The sequence below is a fragment of the Mobula hypostoma genome, chromosome 10 (assembly GCF_963921235.1).
Source record: "Mobula hypostoma chromosome 10, sMobHyp1.1, whole genome shotgun sequence".
Classification (NCBI taxonomy): domain Eukaryota; kingdom Metazoa; phylum Chordata; class Chondrichthyes; order Myliobatiformes; family Myliobatidae; genus Mobula; species Mobula hypostoma.
The window spans coordinates 116,218,880-116,244,348 of record NC_086106.1 but is presented as its reverse complement, the minus strand read 5'-3'; the positions used below and the strand labels follow the sequence as shown (position 1 = coordinate 116,244,348).

At 44.3% G+C, this 25,469-nt stretch overlaps 1 protein-coding gene across 1 annotated transcript in view; it reads left to right on the top strand.

Moving 5' to 3' along the window:
• LOC134353132 (oligophrenin-1-like) overlaps positions 1 to 25,469 on the top strand; it is a 241,667-nt gene that overhangs the window by 110,332 nt on the left and 105,866 nt on the right. The window contains exons 5-9 of the mRNA XM_063061073.1: positions 8,183 to 8,284; positions 9,575 to 9,685; positions 9,885 to 9,989; positions 19,427 to 19,556; positions 23,972 to 24,072. Coding sequence (XP_062917143.1) covers positions 8,183 to 8,284; positions 9,575 to 9,685; positions 9,885 to 9,989; positions 19,427 to 19,556; positions 23,972 to 24,072 — 549 coding nt within the window. The remainder of the gene's footprint in view (positions 1 to 8,182; positions 8,285 to 9,574; positions 9,686 to 9,884; positions 9,990 to 19,426; positions 19,557 to 23,971; positions 24,073 to 25,469) is intronic.

Below are 25,469 nucleotides of genomic sequence, written 5' to 3'. Positions count from 1 at the left end.
TCAGTGGTGTTGTGTATGCGCAGAGTAAAAAATGGCAACGGAGTAGTTGGATCAAACTTTCTTACTGTGCCATGTTAGTCCTGATACACGCTGGGCAACTTGCAGCGTGGGAGCACCAAACTGAGCCTGCCAAGACGAAAAATGTGCACGCTCACAAGCCTGTGGAAATAGAGTGCGCCTTCTGTGTCTGGGAGGCCCAACTGGCTACATACACACTTGCTACAATCTCGCAATTGAGCCTGTACTATTCAGGTGGGTCAGACAACGTCTATGGAGGGAAATGCACACTTGACATTTTGGGCCAAGACTCTTCGTCTGGATTGAAAGACAGAGGGCCAGGTAAGATAAGATCTTATACTGTATGTATAAGCTAAGAGGGCCAGAGGAAAGATGAGGCCAGTGTAAGAGAAGGGGTGGAGGCATCAGCCAGACGTGGGAGGAGTGTGGGAATAGTGACTGAAGCTGGGAAGTGATAGGTGGAAGTGACCAAGAGCTAAAGATGGTGGAATTTGGTAGGAGAGGAAGATGGAGCATGGAGTAAAGGGAGAGAGGAAGGGAAGAGTGATAGATAACTGTGGGAGGAGATGGGTCATGGGCAGATGGGATGGGTGGAGCAAGAGAAGAGCCAGTCACTGGGTTCTAAGATTCAAAATGTATTTATTATTAAAGTATGTGTGCAGTATACAGTCCTGAAATTCGTCTTCCTCACAGTCAGCCACAAAGCAAAGAAGAACCCTGGATCCAACCTGTTCAAAGAAAAACATCAAACACAAACACCCACCCCCCCCACTCCTGTGGGCAAAGATAAATCGCACAAATGGCAATAATAAACCGAGTGTGAAAAACAGAATATCAAACACAAAATCAAAAGGCATTTTTCAGTAATGTTCAGCTGAGACTGGGCATATCAGGAGCTGCGGAAGAGATTATCACCCTCTCTCCCCTACACCTCGATCCACATATCACCTGTCATCCCTCCTTCCACTTTTTTTCATATTGGCCACCTTCTCCTTATTTTTCAATTCAGATGAAGTCTCTCGACCCGAAACGTCGACTGTTCCATTTCTGTCCGGGGATTCTGCCTGTGCTAATGGGATCGCCCAGCGTTTTGTGTGTTGTTCCAGATTCTAGTATCAGCAGTCATTGTTTATGTCCTCAGACAGAATCTTGTATTGGTGAACCCCATTTTATACTTTATACTTTATTGTCACCAAACAATTGGTACTAGAACGTACAATCATCACAGCGATATTTGATTCTGTGCTTCACACTCCCTGGATTACAAATATTAAATATTAAAAATAGTTAAAATTAGTAAATATTAAAAATTTAAGTTATAAATCATAAATAGAAAATAGAAAAATGGGAAGTAAGGTAGTGCAAAAAAACCGAGAGGCAGGTCCGGATATTTGGAGGGTACGACCCAGATCCGGGTCAGGATCTGTTCAGCAGTCTTGTCACAGTTGGAAAGAAGCTGTTCCCAAATCTGTCCGTACGAGTCTTCAAGCTCCTGAGCCTTCTCCCGGAGGGAAGAGGGACGAAAGTGTGTTGGCTGGGTGGGTCGTGTCCTTGATTATCCTGGCAGCACTGCTCCGACAGTGTGCGGTGTAAAGTGAGTCCACGGACGGAAGATTGGTTTGTGTGATGTGCTGCGATGTGTTCACGATCTTCAGCAGCTTCTTTCGGTCTCGGAGAGGACAACTTCCATACCAAGTTGTGACTGCTCAGTTACAGAGATTCACCCTTACAGAATTTACAAAATACCACCCAAAATTTAATAACATGTCCTTTCTTTATACTTATTTAGAAAAAAAGTAAATTAAAAAAAATATTTTCCAACTTGATTATTTGCCAATTGATACAAGTCTTGCATTAATAGAAAATGATGATATGGGCCATTTACTGGGAATACCACCCTCCTGTAATGTGGGAGTCACCTGTAATCTACATCTAGTAGTTCCTGATGTTCTCGCTCCCCCAGCCTCTTCTACTTGTGGATGACAGTGGTAATATCCTTCTTCGCAGGTCCTGACTTGCTGCCAGCTAGAAGCATCGTGCTGTTCATTCCAGTGGATCTGGGCCAAGTACAACTTGGCTGGGTAAACTGTTGTTTCTGAGAATTATGTTTGTTTCAAAGGAATGGGTAGAACTTGTCAGCTTCTCCAAGGATGATAGCTGGTTGAGATTCTCCCACTTGGCTGTTGTCTAATGGCTCTGAGAGAGAGAGCAGAGGAAGTTCTATGTTGTTGGCTGTCTTCCATGCCCAGCTGTACAGCTGAAAGGATCTATGAAGTCTTAGTACGTTTGGCTGTGAAGATATTACTGATACAGCCTCTTACTGAAGCTTGCTGATTACAGAATTCCTCCTAAGAATCTTTTGGAATAGATACCATGAACTCTTTTTTTGGTCCTGCTCCACAGACTGGATTCTGGATCAGTGAGGCCAAGTTTGAGGTTTTCCTAGAGTCAACCTGTGTATTTCCTAATAACTCTCACTGGTCCTACGAATACGTTTGCAGTTGAAGAATATCAGGAGAGCCAAAAAGGATTGTGACTGAGGTGACATAGTGTAGAAACCTCCGGAAAAAGGGGCTAAACACATATGCAGTGAGGCCCTCATCTTGATGGCCACCTTTAGTGTAGCTTCATTGGACTGTGTCTAGAGTCTGGCTGTATTCGCGTGAAGTGTCACCACTTGTTGAAGTTCTGTTTGTCCCGTCCATGAAATTCGGCCATTCCGTGTTGCCGGAAGATTCCATTCAGCTGGACCATATTGTATCACCTATCCTTTCTTGAAATAACTTCTGAAAACAATTCAGTTCTACAAAAGTCCACATGAAATGTTCAGGAGGCTACTTGGAGAAAGAAGGGGATCCTGTCAGGTGTCACTGGGCAGACCACCACTTGACAGAATTCTTTATCACTAGATCTCCTAGGTGGTCAGCGTGATCTTGCCTGACTAGAGGTGAGAAGAGCACTTTATGTACTTTTGTATCCTCAGTTCCACCTTGAGGTGGGTGCAGTTCTGATGAGACAGTCATCCACCTCCTCGTGCAGTGTGTTTGCTAAGAAGGTCTAGAAAAGGGTTCATCAAGATTCAATGCAATCAGACAAGGCTCCGTGGGCTATACTTTGGGGCACGTGCTGAGGCAAATATTGACTGCCATTGGAAGATGATCATCTTGGTAAAAAGCGCACTTTAGACTCTCTGAAATCTGTTGATCTTCCAGCACAGGGTGCTGCTGGTTGGTACATTCCAATGTATAGGAGGAGTACACGTTGAGGGACACAATGAAGTTCTGTACGGTCCTCGCAAAACTTCTGTGGGTCCTCCTGCAACTGGACATTCAGGTTGAGTCCAGGTTCTGACTTTCCCGGAGATCAATAAGAATAAAACATTGAAGTTATGATCAAAAATTTGTCATACATTAACATCATTTGGAATTCAGTATGGTGTTTTGATCAAGGTGTGATGCACAAGGAGAAACAACATTCAACAGTTATAGAGAATTATATAAAAATACAGTTAAAGGTGAAAGTGTAGATATGGAATAAAATGTGCATAAATACATCAATGCCAGTATATGTCAACAGCATTATAAGGCGTGATTTAAAACATATACAATTCAGTGCAATCACTGAGGAAATTGAGGAGATTGGGGTGAGACAAACTAGAATGGTTGATCAGATTAAGTACCTGGGAAGGAAACTTTTAAGACGGTGTGAAGTAGTGTGCCACTTTGAAGATGTGTGCCTCTCTGGCGGTGTTCTAAACAAAGAGAAACTGCTTGCTGCGGTTTGAAGTTCCTTCCTTTATCCTTGCCTGAGTAAGAGCTCTCGAATTATCTGAAATCCATAGTTGAGTGTTTTGTGTATAAGGAGGCGATTCTCTTTACAGGACTTTATTTATGTATAGTTTTTCAAAAATTCTATTATATTTCTTTATTTTCCTGCAAATATCTTCAAGAAAATGAATGTCAAGATAGTATATGGTAGTCTGATAATAAATTTACTTTGACTTAGACTTTGAGGTCGAATGGTGCTGGTGCATGAGTTTTGCAGAGCTCATAAATACCTGGCTGTAGGGCGGATGAAGCCCAGATGAGATTATTTGCATCGTTTGGACCTTCTGCAGGAAGATGTCAAAAACTGGCAGCTGATTTCAATGAAGCTAACCCACTGTTTGCCGTTGTGTGTCTCCCTGTGCAGTGAATGCCACATAATTAATTCAGGCAAATCTGTCTTCCTTTGTTCTATCTGCTGCCCTTTGTATGGCACAGCTAACATGCAGCTAATTAATTCCACGGCAGCAGCTGCCTTTTACAGTCGAATACAAGAACAGAACAGCCTCGTGTTGCTGAGCAGTGGGAACTACATTTGTCTAAATCCTGCTCGTAATATCTGGCAGGGAAATCACGCTTTCTCATGTTTTTTCTTCCATGTTTATTTTCTCCTCTCTTGCCCTCCTGCAGGGTGTGCTGCTGCCTACTGGGAAGGTTTTCTGTGTAGGGTTTGCCTAGGGCCTGCATTCATGTGGCCGTAATTCATTGAGGGGTGTCTGATGGCTCTGGGCCTGTACTTGCTGGAGTTCAGGAGAATAAGGGGAGATCTCATTGAAAGCTATGGAATGGTGAAAGGCCTGGATAGAGTGGACATGAAGAGGATGTTTCCTATGGTGGGGGAATCTAGGACCAGAGGGCACAACTTCAGAATAGAAGGATATCCCTTTAGAACAGAAATAAGGAGGGGTTTCTTTAGCCAGTGGGTGGTGAGTTGATGGAATTCAGTGCCCCAGATAGCTGAGGAAGCCAAGTCATTGGGTAAATTTAAACTGGAAGTTGGTAAGTTCTTTCTTTTTCCAATATTTTTATACACAAATACAGAATTCATAAGGATATTTATTATAAATCAAAATAAGGTAGCACAAAATACTCTATATATAAATCACACTGATATAATCATGATATCCCATATTCATGATCAATCAAATAAAATAAATTGAATTATGAAATACAATAATATGGTTAATTATATTATTAAAAAAATCTACACCCACTACCAAGACAAAGCTGGTTGGTTTAAAAAAAACAAAGGAAAAAACAAGAGTACTTTACCATGTCGTGTTTTATAATAATAGCCCAGATCTATAGTTTAATAACAATAACAATTCAAAAGATTTTCAAAATAGTTCAGAAAGGATCCCCATAACGTTTGAAAATCTTGATTAAAATCAGAAATTGAACAATGAATCTTCTCTAAATTTAAACATGTCATAACATTGCATAAACATTAAGTGTGTGTGGGGGGGGGGGGTCAACCTCCTTCCATTTAAGCAAGATCGCCCTCCTATCTATAAGAGAAATAAAAGCCAGTACTGTACCCGCAAATGAGAAGGCTCCAAAATTATAGCTCTTTCCTCAACAATACCAAATAAGGCAGTCAAAGGATTGGGCTCAAAATTATCTTTAAAAAGTACAGAAAAAGTTTGGAATACATCTTTACAATATTTTTCGAGGCTCGAACATGACCAAAACATGTGAATTAATGAAGCCACTCCATTATTACATCTGTTACAATAAGGAGATATATCTGCAAAAAAAGAGAGAGCTTGTCTTTAGACATATCAGCCCCATGTACCACTTTAAATTGTAGGAGGGAATGACGGGCACGTAATGATGAAGAATTAACCATTTTGAAAATATCCCTCCAGGTCTCATCAAATAATGAGGTCTGTAAAACCTTTTCCCAATCTTTTAAAATTTTGCTGAAGGAGCCATTCTCAGTCCCAATAACAGACCATAAATATAAGATATTGAGCCATTATCAAAAGGTTTCAAATTAAAAATTACATCTATTATGCTCTTATCCGGGCTGGTAGGAAATATATGTAATTTAGATCTTAAAAAATCTCTAATATGTAGATATTGAAAAAGTGGGTATTTGATAGGTTATATTTCACTGAGAGCTGCTGAAAAGAAGAAAGATGCCCTCCAACAAACAGATCCTGAAATCGTTTAATGCCTAATCTATCCCATTCTCTAAAAAACAGATCGGTCGTAGATGGTTTAAAAAAAATTAGAAAAAATAGGACTAGAAAGAGAAAATCTCAATAAACCGAAATGTTTTCTAAACTGTAACCAGATCCTCAAAGTGTGTTTAACCACCAAACTGTCAGTTAATTTATTTAAAGATAAAGGAAGAGAGGATCCGAGAAGAGAAATAATAGAAAATTTCGTAACGGAGTTGGCTTCCAAAAAGACCCATATTGGACAATCCTCATGATTAATAAATAAGTTCTTGATTAATAGGGGTGTGAAAGGTTACAGGCAGAAGGCAGGAGAATGGAGTTGAGAGGGATAATAGATCAGTCTTGATTTAATGGCGGAGCAGTCTCAGTGAGCTGAATGGCTTAATTCTGCTCGTTTGTCTTATGATCATATTGTGTAAACCCAAGCTGAGTTTAGCCCTGAATCTGATGTCAGGGACCTTTTTCCTATTAATACCTTGCAATTTGCTACCTATATTCTTAGCCCAAAACGTCAACAGCTTATTCTTCTTCATAGATGTTCCCTGACCTGCTGAGTTCCTCCAGCATTCTCTGTGTGTTGTCCAACCTTTCCGTCATCTGCAGAGTCTCTTGTGTTTGTAACCTGAAAGAGGCTCCATATTGATTTTTAAATATGTCTCATCTCCAAATGAGAATGGGATAAATGGGGACAAATTTGCAAAGGTTTCAAAAAATAATAGGGTAGGTACTGTTTGGAATTGAATTATTCTTTTATGACGGATTGATTTTGTTTTGTGTATCTTTGTATGATATTTGTAGGTATCAGAGGTATTGAATACCTGCTAATAGCAGGTATGGAAGCTATGGCCTTTTGTGGGTCTTTTGTCAGGTGTGGTGTGGAGCATTGCATTATGGGGAGTGAGAAATGGAGCTGAAAACTCCAGATTTTGACACAAAGGCATTCAATAGCCACACGATATAACTTGTTCCTTAAGTTCCTATTGTGAAATTAGAACAATAAATGCTCCGTTGATAGGGCTAATTAATGTAATCCTATATCCCAATTCTGTAAGGAATTGGCATTCAAAGGATGACTCAGTCCAACAATGACATGTTCGGACTGTTTTATTTTAAAATTCTTTATCTCTCTCAATGTGTGGGCACGTGGCCAAGTGGTTAAGGCATTGGACTAGCGACCTGAAGGCCGTGAGTTCGAGCCCCCGCCGAGGGAACGTGTTGTGTTCTTGAGCAAGGCACTTAATCACACATTGATCTGCGACGACACTGGTGCCAAGCTGTATGGGTCCTAATGCCCTTCCCTTGGACAACATCGGTGTCGTGGTGAGGGGAGACTTGCAGCATGGGCAACTGCTGGTCTTCCATACAATCTTGCCCGGGCCTGCGCCCTGGAGAGTGAAGACTTTCCTGGTGCAGATCCATGGTCTCACAAGACTAATGGATGCCTTTGATCTCTCTCAATTCCCACTTTTAAACTTGATCAGTAAGTATCTGAGTTTGTGCTGGCAGCTAATTCCAAAGCTTAAATTATTCCCACCTTGACTTCAAATTCCCTCTTTCTCTCCACTTCAGCATCTTTTGATCTTTGTTAGGTTGTTTATTCATCCTGAATCTGTCTTCCATTTTCTGGGGAACAAAAGAATACAAGTAGCTTATAAACTCTGAGGTTCCCCTCGCCCCACTTGGTTCTTGTCTGTCTGGTGTCCGGTGTGAGTGCTGGGATGTGGGTTTGGGAGGTAGAACATATTACAGTGATCCCAGATTTCAGCCTCCTTGCTACTGGATGCCAACAGATGGGTTTCGTTTCTATACAGCTATTCCTTCTACAAGCCTGGTCGTTGACTGCCTTCGTGCAGATGGATGGATCATGCAAAGGTTAGGGGTGAAAGGGTGGGAAATTACATTTATTCATGACCTCATAGGCTTTAGATGATACTTCTGAAATAAAGTTTCTGATATCGTGCGCAGAAGCCTCAGACACAATAGGTTCCCAAAATTAGCAGTGTGATGATTTTAGTTGAAGGTGAAATATCAGCTGGGTCATGCTATTGGGTATAAAGAAGGAGGAGAGAGAAAATGAGCAGCCACTGTGTCAACCCATTGGGTCTCAGGTGAACATCCAGGAACCAATGACATCTTTTCTCTTTTTTTTAACAGGACAAAAAGAAAAAGTTTGAAAAAGAAAGTGAGAAGTTCTACTCTGTGCTTGACCGACATCTTAGCCTCTCCTCAAAGAAGAAGGAATCCCATCTCCAAGAGGTAAATGTTCTTGTGACTTTCTCCACTCAGCTATCGCAAGCCACTTCTCATTTTCTTTTGTCTGTCTGAGCAAGTGAAATATTAATGAGACATAGGAGCAGAATTGGGCCACTCGGTCCTTCAAGTCTGCTCTGCCATTCCATCAGGAGTGATTTATTTTCCTTCTCAACCTCATTCTCCTGCCTTCTCCCTGTAACCTTTGACGCCCTGATTAATAAATCTGTTTTAAATATACCCAATGACATGGCCACCACAGCCATCTATGGCAAAAGAAGAGCTTCGCACAGGAAGAGGAAAATGCATGTCAGATTATTGGAAATACAGTTTTGTTTTTGTGTTGCTTGGATCACATTTTGGGAAGGAAGTATAGAATTGTAGAATCATTAAAGCACAGAGAGAAGCCTGTTAGCTGTTGGGCCTCTATTGGCCCCTTTATCTTATCAGACTCTTTATTACCAATTCCTTGCCCCTAATATTGCCAAGTATTCTCTCCCAGGAGCTTTTCAAGCTTACTCAGGAATGGCCCTGATTAATTCTGTTTCCTGCAACAGTGAATTCAAAATCAGAAGAGGAAGAATTAAAACTTCCTGCCCTCTCCTTTGTATCACATGATGAGTAGAGAGGGTTTGGGTGAACCTATAGATACGGTGTGATTGGATTCTCTCAAAACTTTTTATTCCTATGGGGAGAAGGCAAGATAGAAGAAAACAGTTATGATCGATGCCATGGGCCAACTGGCTTAATTCTACTCCTGTATCTTATTGTGCTATGCTCCCCACAGGAGGAGTTTTCAAAGTTAAAGCACATAAAGTGGGGGTAACATACAGACGTGTATTGAGAATTGATCATTGTACAGAAAGTGGAGTGGGAATAGATGGACTTTTCACAGCCTGTGACTAATGGGGTTCCGTGGTGATCTGTGCTTGGGGCCCCAGCTATTCGTAGTTCAACAGGAGGGACAGTATGTTTCCAGGTTTGGTTAACGTACAAAATTAAAAAGGGTTTTGAGTGGGGAGAAGGATGTAAAGAAGTTTACTGCAGTGAGTATGTGGGAAAGAAAATGACAGTACGATATTAAAATGTAGAACTATCATTTAATAACGCATCCTTTGCTCCTGCCAGGTTTACAAACTTGCTGTCCGCTCCACGTTGACAAATACAGTACAGTGCACCCTAGCTATAGACATGTGCCTGAGACTTTGTGCTTGCTGCATGTGCAGGTGCTATTGACAATTCTGTGCATTTTTCTTACCGTCTTTGATCTGACAGATGTTCTGTTTTTAAATCCAGGCTGATAATCAGGTTGATAAGGAGAGGCAGAACTTCTATGAAGCATCTTTAGAGTACGTTTACAAAATTCAAGAGGTTCATGAGAGAAAGAAGTTCGAGGTGGTGGAGCCAGTAAGTAATACTCGGGATCTAAAAGCTTGACTCTGGTCATTAGTAATTAAACATATCATGGAAGAACATCTGGCCCTTGTGTTCACTCAAAGTAAATTTATTATCAAAGTTGGTAAATGTCACCATGTACTAACTTGAGATTCATTTTTCCTCCGCCGATCAACTGAAGTGAATACTGCTTGCTTTTCTCTCCTCACAGGTTCTGGCATTTCTACATAGTCTGCTCACTTTTCAACATTTGACCTTTGAACTGACTCAGGATTTCTTGCCCTATAAACAACAGCTTCAGCTAAGCCTGCAACATGTGAGTTTAAATTTATTGTCATTCAACCATACGCGTATATACAGTTAAACAAAACGTTCCTCTGGGGGCCAAGGTGCAATACACAGTATATATAATCACACACAGCACGTATCGTTATGATAGCATATACAGTCACAAAAGAATATTAACAGAAGCTACTGAGTGGCATGGACTGAAGATTAACAGGTTGACATAAAGTATGGTGTGCATGAAAAAGGATCTAGTGCTCTTCCGGTGTATGAGGTGAATAAATTCTTCTCAGGTTTCCAGTCAGGTATAAGTATTGATTTTAACTGACGTTTTGATGACAAACTCTGTCATCTTCATCAGGGATGATGCCTGGGCGTGTCTAGTCCAGTGGTATTTATACCCCGGCGTCCGTTCCTCCTGATTGGTTAGTCCTCATCCAATCAGGTTTCCCCTGTCCCACCTTGTTTACAATCAAATTCCAGTTCTTACTTGGAGCGAGATCTTCGTTCCCCACTGAGGCCTATCATCAGTGGGGTAGATTCTCTGACTCACTATCTCGCAAAGCATTTAACGTCCATGCTGTCTGCTTTTGTTGAGGGGTGTGAGCATCACATTACGGATGAGACTGACTTAATAAAAATGATAGCCAGCATCCAGCAGACCCCAGAGGACATAACGATCAGTTTTGATGTGGTGTCCTTGTTCATAAAAGTTCCCATTAAGAACAGCTTGGTCTCCTGTGGTCAAAATTTGATAAGGGTTCCACTGACCGTTTTGAACACACCCTTGCATCGATGTACTTCCCCTACAAGGGGAACTACTATGATCAAATGAACGGAGTGGCCGTGGGATTGCCAATGGCTATTGCTAATTTCTACGTTTCTACATTGAGGAGAGGGCTCTGAGTTCATCGCCCTTATACCCCAAATACTTCTTCAGATACGTTGATGACACCTTTGTAGTGTGGCCTCATGGACTCCAGGCACTCCAATAGTTCCAGGACCATCTGAAAAGTTTGCACCCAAATATTCAATTTACGATGGAGATGGAGAAGAATGGTTGCCTCCCATTCCTGGTCATTCTAATACAACAGAAATTGGACAGTAGTCTCAGACAAGGGGTCTATCGGAAACCCACTCACATGGGCTTGTGCCTCAAGAGGAACAGCCACCATCACACCTCTCAACATAGTGCGGTTCTTTCTACTTTGATTAACCGTGTGAAAACTATTTCAGACCTGGGGAGTCTCCCCGAGGAAATAAAACGATTACACACGACATTCCTACAGAATGGCTACATGGTGAAGGAAATCAATCGAGCCCTTAAGAGGGTTGACAGGAAAATCAGGAAACCTAACAACGAGGAGGATCCCATCGCTACTGCCTGTCATCTCTGTATTTTCACGGTTTCTGGAAGGGTCACCAGGGTCCTGAGGTAATCATCATTCAGGTGCCTTGCTGTTCAGCGTGGGCAATCATGTATCTCTGTCCATCATGGTCCCTGACCCTCCGAATTGTAGTTGTTGCCTCCCCTGTTTCTAACCATGATGTTATTCCATCTATCATTTCCATTCTCTGTCTGTCTCAGCTTCTTTTTCCTTCCAGCTTTCCAGTTGTAACTCAATGTTCTAATGTCTCTCCGCATGATGTAATGCCGGATTAATACCATCCGCTAACCCCTAAAGAAGCTCAAATTACAGCTCATGTGGGTCAAAGATGACCTGGGTCTCAGGACAGCTGGCATTTATAGGACTCCCTGTGAATGTGGAGCAACGAATATCAGCCTGACGGATGCACGGTGGAAACCTGGATCGAGGAGCACAGGAGGTGTATCTGTTTGGGCTACCCGGAGAAATCGGTACAAGCAGAATATTGTATTCGCAATGGCCATAAGGCTGACTTCAACGGCACAAAACTGCTGTGCCGTGTCAATGGCTTTTGGGACTGCCTGGTGAAGGAAGCCATTGTTTTCCTCTAGTTTTATTTCAATCTTAAGAAAAATGCAGGTCTTGCTCTGAGTAGGAACTGAATTCGAATGTAAACAAGGCAGAACAGTGGAAATTTGATTGGATGAGGACTAACCAATCGGGAGTCGGGGGATAGAAGATGGGGGTATAAATACCACTGGACTAGACATGCCCAGGCATCATCCCTGATGAAGGTGGCAGAGTTTGTCATCAAAATGTCGGTTAAAATCGATGTTTGTACCCATCTGGAGGCCCGAGAAGAGTTTATTCGTTATAGAAACATAGAAACATAGAAAATAGGTGCAGGAGTAGGCCATTCGGCCCTTCGAGCCTGCACCGCCATTCAGTACGATCATGGCTGATCATCCAACTCAGAACCCTGTACCTGCCTTCTCTCCATACCCCCGATCCCTTTAGCCACAAGGGCCATATCTAACTCCCTCTTAAATATAGCCAATGAACTGGCCTCAACTGTTATGAAATGCATGTTTATGTAAGACAGTATAGTATCACTGACACTACTATAATAAAACAAGCAGTTGTAAAAGAAAGTGAAACAGCAGCAATAAAAGATGAGAAGTGACCGGTGCAGGATGAGATTGTGACTGTGAGCTGGGGAATGGGGGAGGGGGTGACAGGGCATTCAGACAGGGTGCATGTGTGTGCTGGGGGGCAGCAGGGTGTTATGAGGTCTAACAGCCCGGGGGAAGAAGCTGTTATCCAGTCTGACAGTGCTCGCCCTTATGCTGTGATACCTTCTGCCTGACGGCAGGAGGTCAAATGATTGTAGGATGGATGGGACGGGCCTTTGACAATGCTGGGCGGACTGTGTATGCAGTGCTTCTGATATATGTCCTGAATCGGGGGTAGGGTTTGGGGGAGGGTGAAGAGAAACCCTGATGATGTTTTCAACATTCCTCACTTTTCTCACTTCCGCTGTGCTACATCTGTACGTAATCAAAAAGGAACAGGCTTCTTGAGCTTCTGTCTAAGCAACACTGGCATCCACTCAGCTGTTGGTTCTTCTGTTCACGGTTCCACGGCATTTGTGAATTTTGTGAAGTCAATTCTTCTCTGCACTTCCAATTTAGTAGAGGAATTTCACCAGAAGAAATGGTTTGTTGTATGTACATGATCATAGAACAGGATATCTCAAAGGAGAATGTTCAAGCTTCAAAGTAAATTTATTATCAAAGTGCATACGGTATATGTCGCCATATACAATCCTGAAATTCATTTTCTAGCCGGCCTACTCAATGTCCATAGAGTAATAACCATAACAAAATCGGTGAAAGACGGCACCAACTTGGGTGTTCAGTCAGAGGCTGAAGGAAACAAGCTGTGCATATACAAAACAAATAAATAAATAAGCCATAGGTATCGAGAACATGTGATAAAGAGTCCTTGAAAGTGAGTCCACAGGTTGTGGGAACATTTCAATGATGGGGCTGAGTGAAGTTTTCCCCCTTTGGTTCAAGAGCCTGATGGTTGAGAGGTAATATCTGTTCCTGAACCTGGTGACATGAGCCCTGAGGCTCCTGTACCTTCTTCCTGATGGCAGCAGTGAGAAGAGAGCATCACCTGGGTGGTGTGGGATCCCTGATGATGGATGATGCTTTCTTGCAATAGTGCTTCATGTAGATGTGCTCAATGGTGGAGAGGGCTTTACCCGTGATGGACTGGGCTGTATCCACTACTTTTTGTAGGATTCTCCGTTGATGTTCCCATACCAGGACAAAAGACAACTAGTCAGTATACTCTCCACTACACATCTACATATCTCAAGCCCATTGCTTGAGACAACCCTTTGGAAAATCAGTCCCACTCATCCCCGTACCTTAAAACGTATTCTATATTCTAGTGTGTTTTTATTTTACTTCTGTATGCACCATTCAATTAGCCAGTGCTTTCAAACCGTAATCACTTGTGTCTCAGAAATAGTTTTTTCCCGATATTCTTTCTGGTTCCTTTGTCAGTTCCATCTGGTTATAGATCTTTAGGAAACATCTCTTCATTTAGTATCGAAACCCTAAGTAATTTACAATGCCTCTTCTCTACTGTAAGTTGCTATGTTGAAGCACTTCTCTCTCTCCCTGAATCCATTCGTTAGCCTGCTCTGAAGTCTTGGGTTCAACCAAACAGAGGTGGCGATAACACTACAACAGAGAGCAGACTGGTGTTTTTTAAGTTTGGTAGAGCTTCCTGATATTGTGCACTGTCTGTTTTTCAAGACTAGGGATCCTAGAATCTTCATTAAAAGTTTAGTTAACCTGTCGTATCACCTTCATAGATTTGACCCACTTTTGGCTCTTATTTAAAAATTGCATCTGCAGCTTCCCATTGTTGGGTTGAATTGAGTCAGTAGAGTATTAATCCCAGGTGAGCTGACGCATTGCTGGTTTCCAAGATGCCATGTTCTTTTCTCACTGCTACCCTCAGGCAGAAGATTCAAGAGCCTCAGGACTCGCACCACCAGGTTCAAGAACAGTTACTACCCCTCAACAATCAGGCTCTGGAACAAAAGAATTAACTGCACTCACAAATGATCTCACTTTAAGAACTCTTTATCTTGTTATTTCATGTTCTTGTTATTTATTTATGTTTGCATTTGCACAGTTTGTTTTCTTCTGCATTCCATTGATCCTGTGATAGTTACTGTTCTATAGGTTTGCTGAGTGTGCCCACAGGAAAATGAATCTCAGGGTTGTATAGAGTGACATTATGTACTCTGATAATAACGTTTATTTTGTACTTTGAAAATTTACTTCGTACTTTGCCCATTACTAGCTACATCCCCAACATACAGGAAAGATCAACTCATGGTATGGATCCTGCTCCTACAGTTTTCTCGCTGCCTTTCTCCTCTTCTGGTCCCTTGCACTTCATTGTGTGTGTTCGGTCTCCGCTATCGTACAGCACCCTGCCCCTCCCCGGCGCGTGTCAGCAGGTGGCCCATGCAGGAGGGACAGTGATGCCGAGCACTAGCTGAGATGTTGAAAGATAAAGGTAATGAAAAATAGTGAGTGTGTAGGTTGTAGAATCAGTTCAGAGCGGTGGTGGTGGAAGTTACCCATACCAGTTCAGGAGCCCGCTGAGAGTACAGTTACAGGTGTTCCTGAACCTAGTAGTGTGGGACCTAAGGCTCCCGTACCTCCTGCCCAACGGCAGCAGTGAGAAAAGAGCGCCTTTGTAATGAGCCGATTCTCTCCCTTTTGCCCTTCTGTGAAGTCCAACTTTCACATCTGCACAGCATTAGTTTACAAAGGAGTTAGTTGTCAGAGCAGTATCTTAATCTTTCATTATCCTGATCCAGACGGAGTGCTGTTCTTCCTGTTATTTTTAGTGTCTCCTGATATTTGTTAACATTTCTATTTCTGTCTAGTCTGATCCATTCCTTTGACTGAATGCCTCAACCATTGGAATACTAAGTATTCCAATCCTTGAAGTCTCTCATCACCATTACGCCATTTTCCCACTGTCATTGGCAACGGCAACTCACAATCTTCAATCATATTTTATATATATTTATTCACTGGGTGGCGGGGTGGAGATACGTCTCTACCAAAGGTGTAAGGCACTCCTTCCCTCTGCTAGCCTGCAGGTCACCCGTGGGTAAGCTGTAGCACCTGCTTAGCACCCCCGATGAGGGATTATTTTCCAATGGAGTTGCTGTAAGAGAAGATGGCAGCTAAGATGATAGCAAACTCCCACAAGGAGCAACGTGAAGATGACAGGATAGATAAACAATGGCTTGGACAGGAACGATAAGCATCTTCTTTGAAGTCATATGCCAGCGTAATTTTCTGTCTTCAGGTTGGATTTAGTCTATATTATTGTGAGGCTGCTGTTGCAGTGGGGTTTGAACTTGGAGGTTTCAAAGTCAAAGTTAAGTAAATTTATTATCAATGTATATCTCACTACATACTACCATGAGAATAATTTTCTTGCAAGCATTTACAGGAAAATAAAGAAATCCAATAAAATTTATGAAAAGCTGTACGTAAACAAAGGCTGGCAAACAGCCAATGTGCAAACGAAGACAAATTATGCGTGCATGCACACATCAATCAGTCAGTCTGAGGACATTCATTGCAGAGTTTTTGAAAATGAGCTAATTCTCGTTGAACACAGGTACCCACTGAAATAAATCCCCTTGATTCTTTGTTTCACTCATGTATAAAGACACTGAGTGTCAGTCGTTTCTAACTAAATTGAATATTGATTTCTGTGTAAATTGAATTAGTCACTGCCAATCTTGAACAGATGTTTCACCACTGGAGTGTGCCTGATTAATTTTTGTAATGGTGGGTCATTCAGACAGTAACCCAGTAATGGTGGGGTATCAGAATCTCTGTTGTAGTACCTTCACCAGATGGGCTGCAAGATGCACAACACACTGGAAGAGCTCGGAAGGTCGGGCAGCATCCGTGGAAACGGACAGTCAACATTTCGGGCTGGGATCCTTCGTCAGGACTGAAGAGGGAAGGGGCAGAGGCCCTATAAAGAAGGTGGGGGGAGGGTGGGAAGGAGAAGGCTGGTAGGTTCCAGGTGAAAAACCAGTAAGGGGAAAGATCAGGGGGGGGAGGGGAAGCAGGGAGGTGATAGGCAGGAAAGGTGAAGAAGGAATAGGGGAAAACACAATGGGTAGTAGAAGGAGGCAGAACCAAGAGGGAGGTAGTAGGCAGCTGGAGGAGGGGGCAGAGTGAAACTGGGATGGGGGAAGGGAGGGGGAGGGAATTACCGGAAGTTGGAGAATTCAATGTTCGTACCAAGGGGCTGGAGACCACCCAGACGGTATATGAGGTGTTGCTCCTCCAGCCTGAGTTTGGCCTCATCATGGCAGTAGATGAGGCCATGTATGGACATATCCAAATGAGATTGTGAAGCAGAGTTGAAGTGGGTGGCAACTAGGAGATCCTGTCTGTTGTGGCGGACGGAGCGGAGGTGCTTGACAAAGTGGTCCCCCAATCTGCGTCGGGTTTCACCGATGTAGAGGAGGCCACACCGGGAGCACCGGATGCAATAGATGACCCCAACAGACTCACAAGTAAAGTGTTACCTCATCTGGAAGGATCGTTTGGGGCTCTGAATGGTGGCAAGAGAGGAGGTGTAGGGACAGGTGTAGCACTTACGCTTACGGGGATAAGTGTCTGGTGGGAGATCCATGGGGAGGGACATGTGGACCAGGGAGTCGCGGAGGGAACGATCCCTGCGGAAAGCAGGGGTAGAGAGGGAAAGATGTGCTTACTGGTGGGGTCCTGTTGAAGGTGGCATAAGTTGAGGAGGATAATGTGCTGGATCTGGAGGCTGGTGGGGTGGTAAGTGAGGACAAGGGGAACTATGTTCCTGTTGTGGTGACGGGAGGATGGGGTGAGGGCCGAAGTGCTGGAAATGGAGGAGATGCGGGTGAGGGCATTATTGATGATGGCAGAAGGGAAACCACGATCCTTAAAGAAAGAGGGCATTTGAGATGCCCTGGAACGGAAAGCTTCATCCTGGGAGCAGATGCGGCGGAGACGGAGGAACTGGGAATAGGGAATGGCATTTTTGCATGTGGCAGGGTGGGAAGAGGTATAGTCGAGGTAGTTATGAGTGTCAGTGGGCTTGTAGAAGATGTCAATGGACAGCCTGTCTCCAGAGATGGAGACCAAGAGATCGAGAAAGGGGAGAGAAGTGTCTGAGATAGACCAAGTGAATTTGAGGGCTGGGTGGAAGTTAGAAGCAAAGTCGATGAAATTGATGAGCTCAGCATGGGTACAGGAAGCAGCACCAATGTAGTGGTCAGGGTACCGAAGGAAAAGTTGGGGAGCAGTACCAGTATAGGTTTGGAGCATAGACTTTTCCACATAACCAACTAAGAGGCAGGCATAGCTGGGGCCCATGCGAGTGCCCATAGCTACACCCTTGGTCTGAAGAAAGTGGGAAGAACCAAAAGAGAAGTTACTGAGTGTGAGAACCAGTTCCGCCAACCAGATGAGGGTAGGGGTGGTGGGAAACTGGTGAGGTCTATTGTCCAGAAAGTAGCAGAGGGCTTTGAAGCCGTCTTAATGGGGAACGGATAAGGATTGGACATCCATAGTGAAAATGAAGCGGTCGGGACTGGGGAACTGGAAGTTACTGAAGAGGTGGAGGGCATGAGATGTATCCCGGATGTAGGTGGGGAGGGACTGAACTATGGGTGACAAAATGGAGTCCAGGTAGGCAGATACAAGTTTGGTGGAGCAGGAGCAGGCAGAAACTATGGGTCTACCGGGACAGTCAGGTTTGTGGATCTTGGGGAGGAGGTAAAACCGAGTGGTACGGGGTGTGGGAATGATGAGTTTAGTGGCTGAGGATGGGAGGTCTCTGGAGTTGATAAGGGCAGTGATGGTGCGGGAGACAATGGTTTGATGTTTTTTGGTGGGGTCCTGTTCCAGGGGTAAGTAAGAGGAGGTGTCAGGGAGCTGTCGTTTGGCCTCAGTGAGGTAGAGGTCTGTCCGCCAGACTACTACGGCACCACCTTTGTCAGCGGGTTTGATGGTGAGGTTGGGATTAGTGCGGAGAGAATGGAGGGCAGTGCGTTCAGAGGGAGTGAGGTTGGAACAGGAGATAGGAGTGGTGAAGTTGAGACGGTTGACGTCTCGGCGACAGTTGGAGATGAAGAGATCGAGTGCAGGTAGAAGGCCCGGGCGGGGTGTCCAGGAGGAGGAGGTGGGTTGAAGACAGGAGACGGGGTCATCAGTAGGGGGCGGGGAATCCTTGCCAAAGAAGTAGGCTCGGAGACGTAGGCGACGGAAGAGGAGTTCAGCATCATGGCAGGCATGGAACTCACTGAGGTGTGGATGGAGGGGGACAAAAGTGAGGCCCTGGCTAAGGACAGAACGTTCTGCCTCAGAGAGGGGAAGGTCAGAGGGGATGGTGAAGACACAGCAAGGGTTGGGGCTGGGGTCAGAGGAGGGTAAAGAATGGGAGGTCTCAGGAAGGAGAGGGGGGTTGGGATATTCAGGGGTTAGGGGAGGATGAGGGATCAGAGGAATGGAGGGGGGATGAGGGGTAGAAGGAAGGTTGGGAGTCGTGGTGAGGATAGGGGGTAGTGGAGGAATAAGATGAGTGGTAGGAACCAGCGGCAGTAAGAGCAGTAAAAGTTCAAGTGCGGGTAGAAGGCCCAGGAGGGTCAGTAAAAGACCTTCTCACCACCTTCTCAGGGAGAGTAATGGATGGGTAATGAATGCTCTACTTGCCAGCAATGCTTGGACCCCAAAATATGAACTCAGAAGTTGGTAATTTTTGATTATTTCAGCAACTTGATGTGTTCAGAAGAATTCCAATGAGTGGCCATGATCAATAAATTTATATAGGAGAGGGTGAATTCTTGAAATGCTGAGACATTGACTGTTTGTTCCTCTCGATAGATGCTACCTGACCTGCAGAGTTCCTCCAGCATTGTGTGTGTGTGTGTTGCTCAACTTTCCAGCATCTGCAGAACCTTGTATTTCTGAACTGGCATTGGTTGTTTTCCCAGACGAGGAATCACTTCATGGGCACTCGAGAAGAGATGGAGGACCTTATGAAAAGAATGAAAGAGGCTCCACAGACCTGCAAGTTACCAGGACAACCTACCATCGAAGGCTACCTGTTCTTTCAGGAGAAACGTAAGCATCAGTTCTCTTTTCCTGTATTAATCATCATCTTAGTCATTTTGGTACTCCTTGGATTAATATTCAGCTACCTGTAACTGAGAGGAAGAGACAATAGGAATCCATTTGAACAGATTGTCGAGTCATTTTTATTTAATTGATATAAGACCATAAGATTTAGGAGCAGAAGTAGGCCATTCAGCCCATCGAGTCTGCTGGAGAGGGCAGCATTGCAGTGACATCCTGTTAATTAGATCAGTTGGTATAGAACACAAAACATGGAAGAGTACAGTACAGAATAGACTCTTCAGCCCATGATACTGTGCTGACTTATATCAAGCTACTCTGGGATCCACCTAACTCTTCCCTCCGACACTGCCCGTAATCCTCCATTTGTCCTACGTGTACACTCAGGAGTCACTTTGTTAGGTGCATCTGCACACCTGCTTGTTAATGCAACTATCCAACCAGCCAATCGTGGCAGTAACTCAATGCATAAGAGCATGCAGACATGGTCACGAGGTTCAGTTGTTGTTCAGACCAAACATCAGAGTGGGGGAAGAAATGTGATCTGAGTGACTTTGCCCATGGAATGATTGTTGGTGCCAGATGGAGTGGTTTGAGTATATAAGAATCCTGGGATTTTCACACACAACAGTCTCTAGAGTTGGATTCCTAATCTTTTTTTAATGCCATGGACCCCAACCAAGGGGTCCGTGGAATGCAGGTTGGGAATCTCTGCTGGAGAATGGTGCGATAAACAATGACAAAAAAATCCATTGAGTGGCAGTTCTGTGGGCACAAACACCTTGTTACTGAGAGAGGTGAGAGGAAAATGGCCAGACTGGTTCAGTCTGGCAAGAAGACGACTATAAACAAAATAACCAAATGTCACAACAGTGGTTTGCTGAAGAGCATCTCTGAATGCACAACACATCAAACCTCGAAGTGGACAGGCTACAGCAGCAGAAAAACACGCGGGGTTTCACTCCTGTTCCTAACAAAGCCACCACTGAGCGTATCTTCTGTTACTTTCACAAAAGAGAAAATCTGCAGATGCTGGAAGTCCAAACAACACACACAAAATGCTGCAGGAGCTCGGCAGGCCAGACAGCATCTGTTGAAAAACGTGCAGTTGGCGTTTTGGTCCGAGACCCTTCGGCAGGACTGGAGGAAAAAAAACTGAGGGGTAGATTTGAAAGGTGGAGGGCGGGGAGAGAGAAATGCCAGGCGATAGGTGAAACCTAAAGGGGGAGGGATGAAGCAAAGAGCTGGGAAGTTGATTGGTGAAAGAGACAGACAGTCATGCATAAAAGAAAAAGGGGGGTGGGGAAGGAGCACCAGAGGGAGGTGATGGGCAGACAAGGAGACAACATGAGAGAGGGACAAAGGGATGGGAAATGGTGAGGGGTGAGGGGGGAGGGGTGGAGGCATTACTGAAAGTTTGAGAAATCGAGGTTCATGCCATCAGGTTGGAGGCTACTCAGACAGAATATAAGGTGTTGCTCCTCCAACCCAAGTTTGGCCTCATCACAACAGTGAAGGAGGCCATGGATTGACATATCGGAATGAGAATGGGACGTGGAATTAAAATGGGTGGCCACTGGGAGATCCCACTTGTTCTGGCAGACGGAGTGTAGATGCTCGGCGAAGCGGTCTCCCAATCTATGTCGGGTCTCACCGATATACAGGAGGCCCCGCCGGGAGCACCAGACACAGTATATGAGCCCAACAGACTCACAGGTGAAGCGTCGCCTCACCAGGAAGGACTGTTTGGGACCCTGAATGGTAGTGAGGGAGGAGGTGTAGGGGCAGGTGTAGCACTTGTTCTGCTTGCAAGGATAAGTGCCAGGAGGGAGATCAGTAGAGAGGGACGAATAGATAAGGGAATCTCATAGGGAGTGATCCCTGCAGAAAGTGGGGAAGGAAAAGATGTGCTTGGTAGTGGGATCCAGTCGGAGGTGGCGAAAGTTTCGGAGAATTGTGTGGTGTGGTGGTAGGTGAGGACAAGATGAACCCTATCCCTGGTAACGTGGCGGGAGGATGGGGTAAGAGCAGACGTGCGTGAAGTGGAAGAGATGCAGTTGAGGGCAGCGTTGATGGTGGAGAAAGGGAAGACCTTTCTTTGAAAAGGGAGGACATCTCCTTTGTTCAAGAATGAAAAGCCTCATCCTGAGAGCAGATGCAGTGGAGGTATTGAGAGAAGGGGATGGTGTTTTTACAAGTAGCAGGGTGAGACGAGGTAAAGTCCAGGTAGCTGTTGGTTTATAATAGACATCGGTGGATAAGCTGTCTCTGGAGCTAGAGACGGTGAGATTGAGAAAGGCAAGAGAAGTGCCGGAAATGGACCAGATGGATTTGAGGGCAGGGTGGAAGTTGGATTCCATAGATAGATTCCAAAATTGGATTCCAGCATCTTTTTCCCATAGACACTGCCTGGCCTGCTGAGTTCCTCCAGCATTTTGTGAGAGTTGTTTCTCGGTTACCCTGCTGCTTTTAAGATGTGCATGTGAAATGTGTGACCACGTTGACGCGGGGAGTGTGTCCGGATTTCTACTGCATTACGGTCGAGCAAGAGGAGCATTAACTGGGCACAGTGGAGTTGCGAAGAGTTAATCAGGACAGCAGGAAGTGCAGTTGTGCCCCCATTATGGCAAATAGATTGAGAACTGACAAGGTACGTGTCAACAGCATGTATAAATGTAAGGTATGTGTCAACAGCATGTACAAGTGGAAGGTATGTGTTTATTCCTGCATCAGTTAGTGACACCTTGTGGCTTAACAACAGAACTACAGTTCAGTATTGCTCTGCTTAACTTTGTTCCATGTGAGTTCCAGCTGTAACTGCACGCGTTCTCTTTCTCCAGCAGTTTGCTCAGTTTTTCCCTGACCTTGTACACATTTTACCTACCCACTGGGCATTATCACCCAGATTCCAGCACAACCCCCATAGTTATTCTGGATCCAGTTAACCCTTTCAATGACCTGGCCAAGTCATATTTAAAGCGGAGGTCGATGGGTTCTTGATTAGTAAGGATGGCAAAGGTTACAGTGAGACGGCAGGAGACTGGGGTTGAGAGGGACGATAAATCAGCCATGATTGAACGCGGAGTGGATTTGATGGTCTGAATGTCCTCATTGTACTTTTATGCCTTGTGGTTTTATCTACGCTGATGGCTATAGTTAATACCTGAGAACTTTACCTCACTGCAGTGCAGAGATATTTTGCCCAGTGTTCACGGGGAATTTCCCTGCGTTTGGGGTTTTACATAGAATACAGATCTGTACAGCACAGTGCAGGCCTGTCAGATGATGTTGTGAGAACCTCAGAGGGAACTTAGAGCAGAGAAAATCTGCAGCACATTACAGGCCCTTCGGCCCACAATGTTGGGCTGATCATGTAACCTACTCTAGAAGCTGCCTAGAATTTCCCTGCCGCATAGCCCTCTATTTTTCTAAGCTCCATGTACTTGACCAACAACTTACTGTGATGTACCTGATCACAGTGTGGTGAGAGTGTGGAACGAGCTGCTGGTGCAGGTGGTGAGTATGAATTCAATTTCAACGTTTATGAGAAGTCTGGATAAGTACAGGGATGGGAGGGGTATGGAGGACTATGGTCCAAGTGCAGGTCAATCTGGCATTGATTAGGTGAGCATAAGGGCCTATTTCTATACTGTAGTGCTGTCTGACTTTATGACTTGAAGCTTTGGAGAGGTTTACCAGGATGCTGCCTAGATTAAAGGACATGTCTATAACGAAAGTTTGGATAAACTTGGGTTGTTTTCTCTGGAATGACGGAGGCTGAGGTGAGATCTAATAGAATTTTTTTTGTTGTAATTTTGTCTTATGAAATCATCGTTGAAAATGATGCTTTTTGTTATGTTTGTACTGACTGAAATAAATTTCATTCATTCAAAAAAAATTTTTATAAGATTATGAGAGTCATGGATAGAGTAGACAGACGGAATCTCTTTCCCAGGGTTGAAATGTCTAATACCAGAGGACATGCGTTTAAGGTGAGGGTAAATTTCAAAGGAGATGTGAGGAGCTAGTTCTTTTCACACAGGGAGTGGTGGGTTCCTGGCATGCATTACTTAGAGTTGTGCTAGATGCAGATACATTTGGAACTTTTAAGAGAAGTTTAGTTAGGCACATGAATGTGAGAAAAATGAAGGAACTGGACATTGGAGAGACAGAGGGGATTAGTTTGTTTGCTCATTTGATTACTAATTTAATTGGTACTGCTCAATATTGTGGGCCGAAGGGCTTGTTCCTGTGCTGTACTGTTATGACTCTATGTCAGGGCAGAATCGATTGAAACCTGTAAGGCCTTTCAGCTGGGCCTCATTCACTAGCCCTGTGCTTGGTACATAGAGGGAAGACAAATGACAATCCTGTTCAACAAATGAGCTTTTTTGACTCTGCAGGGGCTCTCGGATTTTCCTGGGTGAAATACTATTGCAAGTACGTGAAAGATACCAAAACTCTAACCATGATATCCTGTGATCCAAAGCCTGGGGTTAAGCAAGTAAGTATCCTGTACACACGGAGGCCGGGATTACTGGCATTGGTCTCCAGTGGGCGTGTGGTTGAGTGTGTGAGAAGTGAAATACACTTCACAGCTTTGATTATGGCCAGTAGGTAGGGAATGAGTGTTGGAAGTTCTTGTCAAAACCATTTTATGTGTCCCTTGTTCAGAAGGCTGGCTTGCTTTTGAGAAGGCTGTTGGTATGCCCTGTGTAGTTCCAGCATTGGGAATTTTCCTCCCTTTTATGGCAAGGAGCGCTAGTGTTGGTGGCTCACTTTGTCAAACACCTGAGCTTATCAGTGGTCCAATAGGATGTTATGGAAATCAAGTTCAAGTTTAATTATCATTCAACCATACATGAATACAGGCAAACGAAACAGCGTTCCTCTGGGGCCAAGATGCAAAGCACATTACAAACATTATACTGCACATTGCACATAGAACAAGCAGAATGAATGGTTATGATTTCAGAAAAAAATACAGTCAAAAAGAGAAAAAAAATGCAGTAAGTTGTCCAGGCCCAGCTTGTTCTTCCACCAAGTTACCACCAGAGGGCAGCACCGAGCAAACACCAATATTATTGTAACCATTGTTAATTTTGACTGAGTTTTGTATTGTACACACTGAGCTTTGATTTTTTTTTAAATTTGGAACCTTTTTTGATCCAGTTTTCCTGAGACTGTCTGCGGTTGAAGGAACAGGTGGTGGAACAGATGGTTGTTGCCTTTCCTTGTGCTACTTTGCTAGCTTGTCCAAGCCGCGTGGGCTCCCACTCTCTGCTCTCTCTTGTCTTGATAGAGTGTTGTCTCAATATATGATGTTGTTGACTGCCTTCTGTTCCTTATTACTCTTCAATGCTGTCTCTATCTGATGGAGAATTCCGGCAGGCAAATGGCAAACTTAAGAGAATAATGGTAAAGATTGGAACTGGAAGATGTGCACAATTTGCGGAATGCTACAAAGCACAGATTAGATTTTAAAGATTAAAGATTAGTTTTACTTGTCACATGCTCACAGAAATGTATCGTGAGCATCGACGACCAACACAGTCCGATGGTTGTGTTGGGTCAGCCTGGAAGTGCTGCCATGCTTCTGGCACCAATATTGCATGCCCACAGCTCACTAACCCCAGCCTGTACAGTTTGTCTTTGAAATGAGGGAAGAAACTGGATAGTCTAGAGGAAACCCACGTGCTCCCTCTCCTCTCTGCCCCCTCTCTCTACCCCCTCTCCACTTCTCTCGGCCCCCCTCTCTGCTCCCACCCCCTCCCCCTCCCCCTCCCCTCTCCCGCACCTTTCCCCCACCTCTCTCCCCCTCTCTCCCCCTCTCTCCCCCTCCCCCTCTCCCCCTCTCCCCCTCTCCCCCTCTCTCCCCCTCTCCCCCTCTCCCCCTCTCCC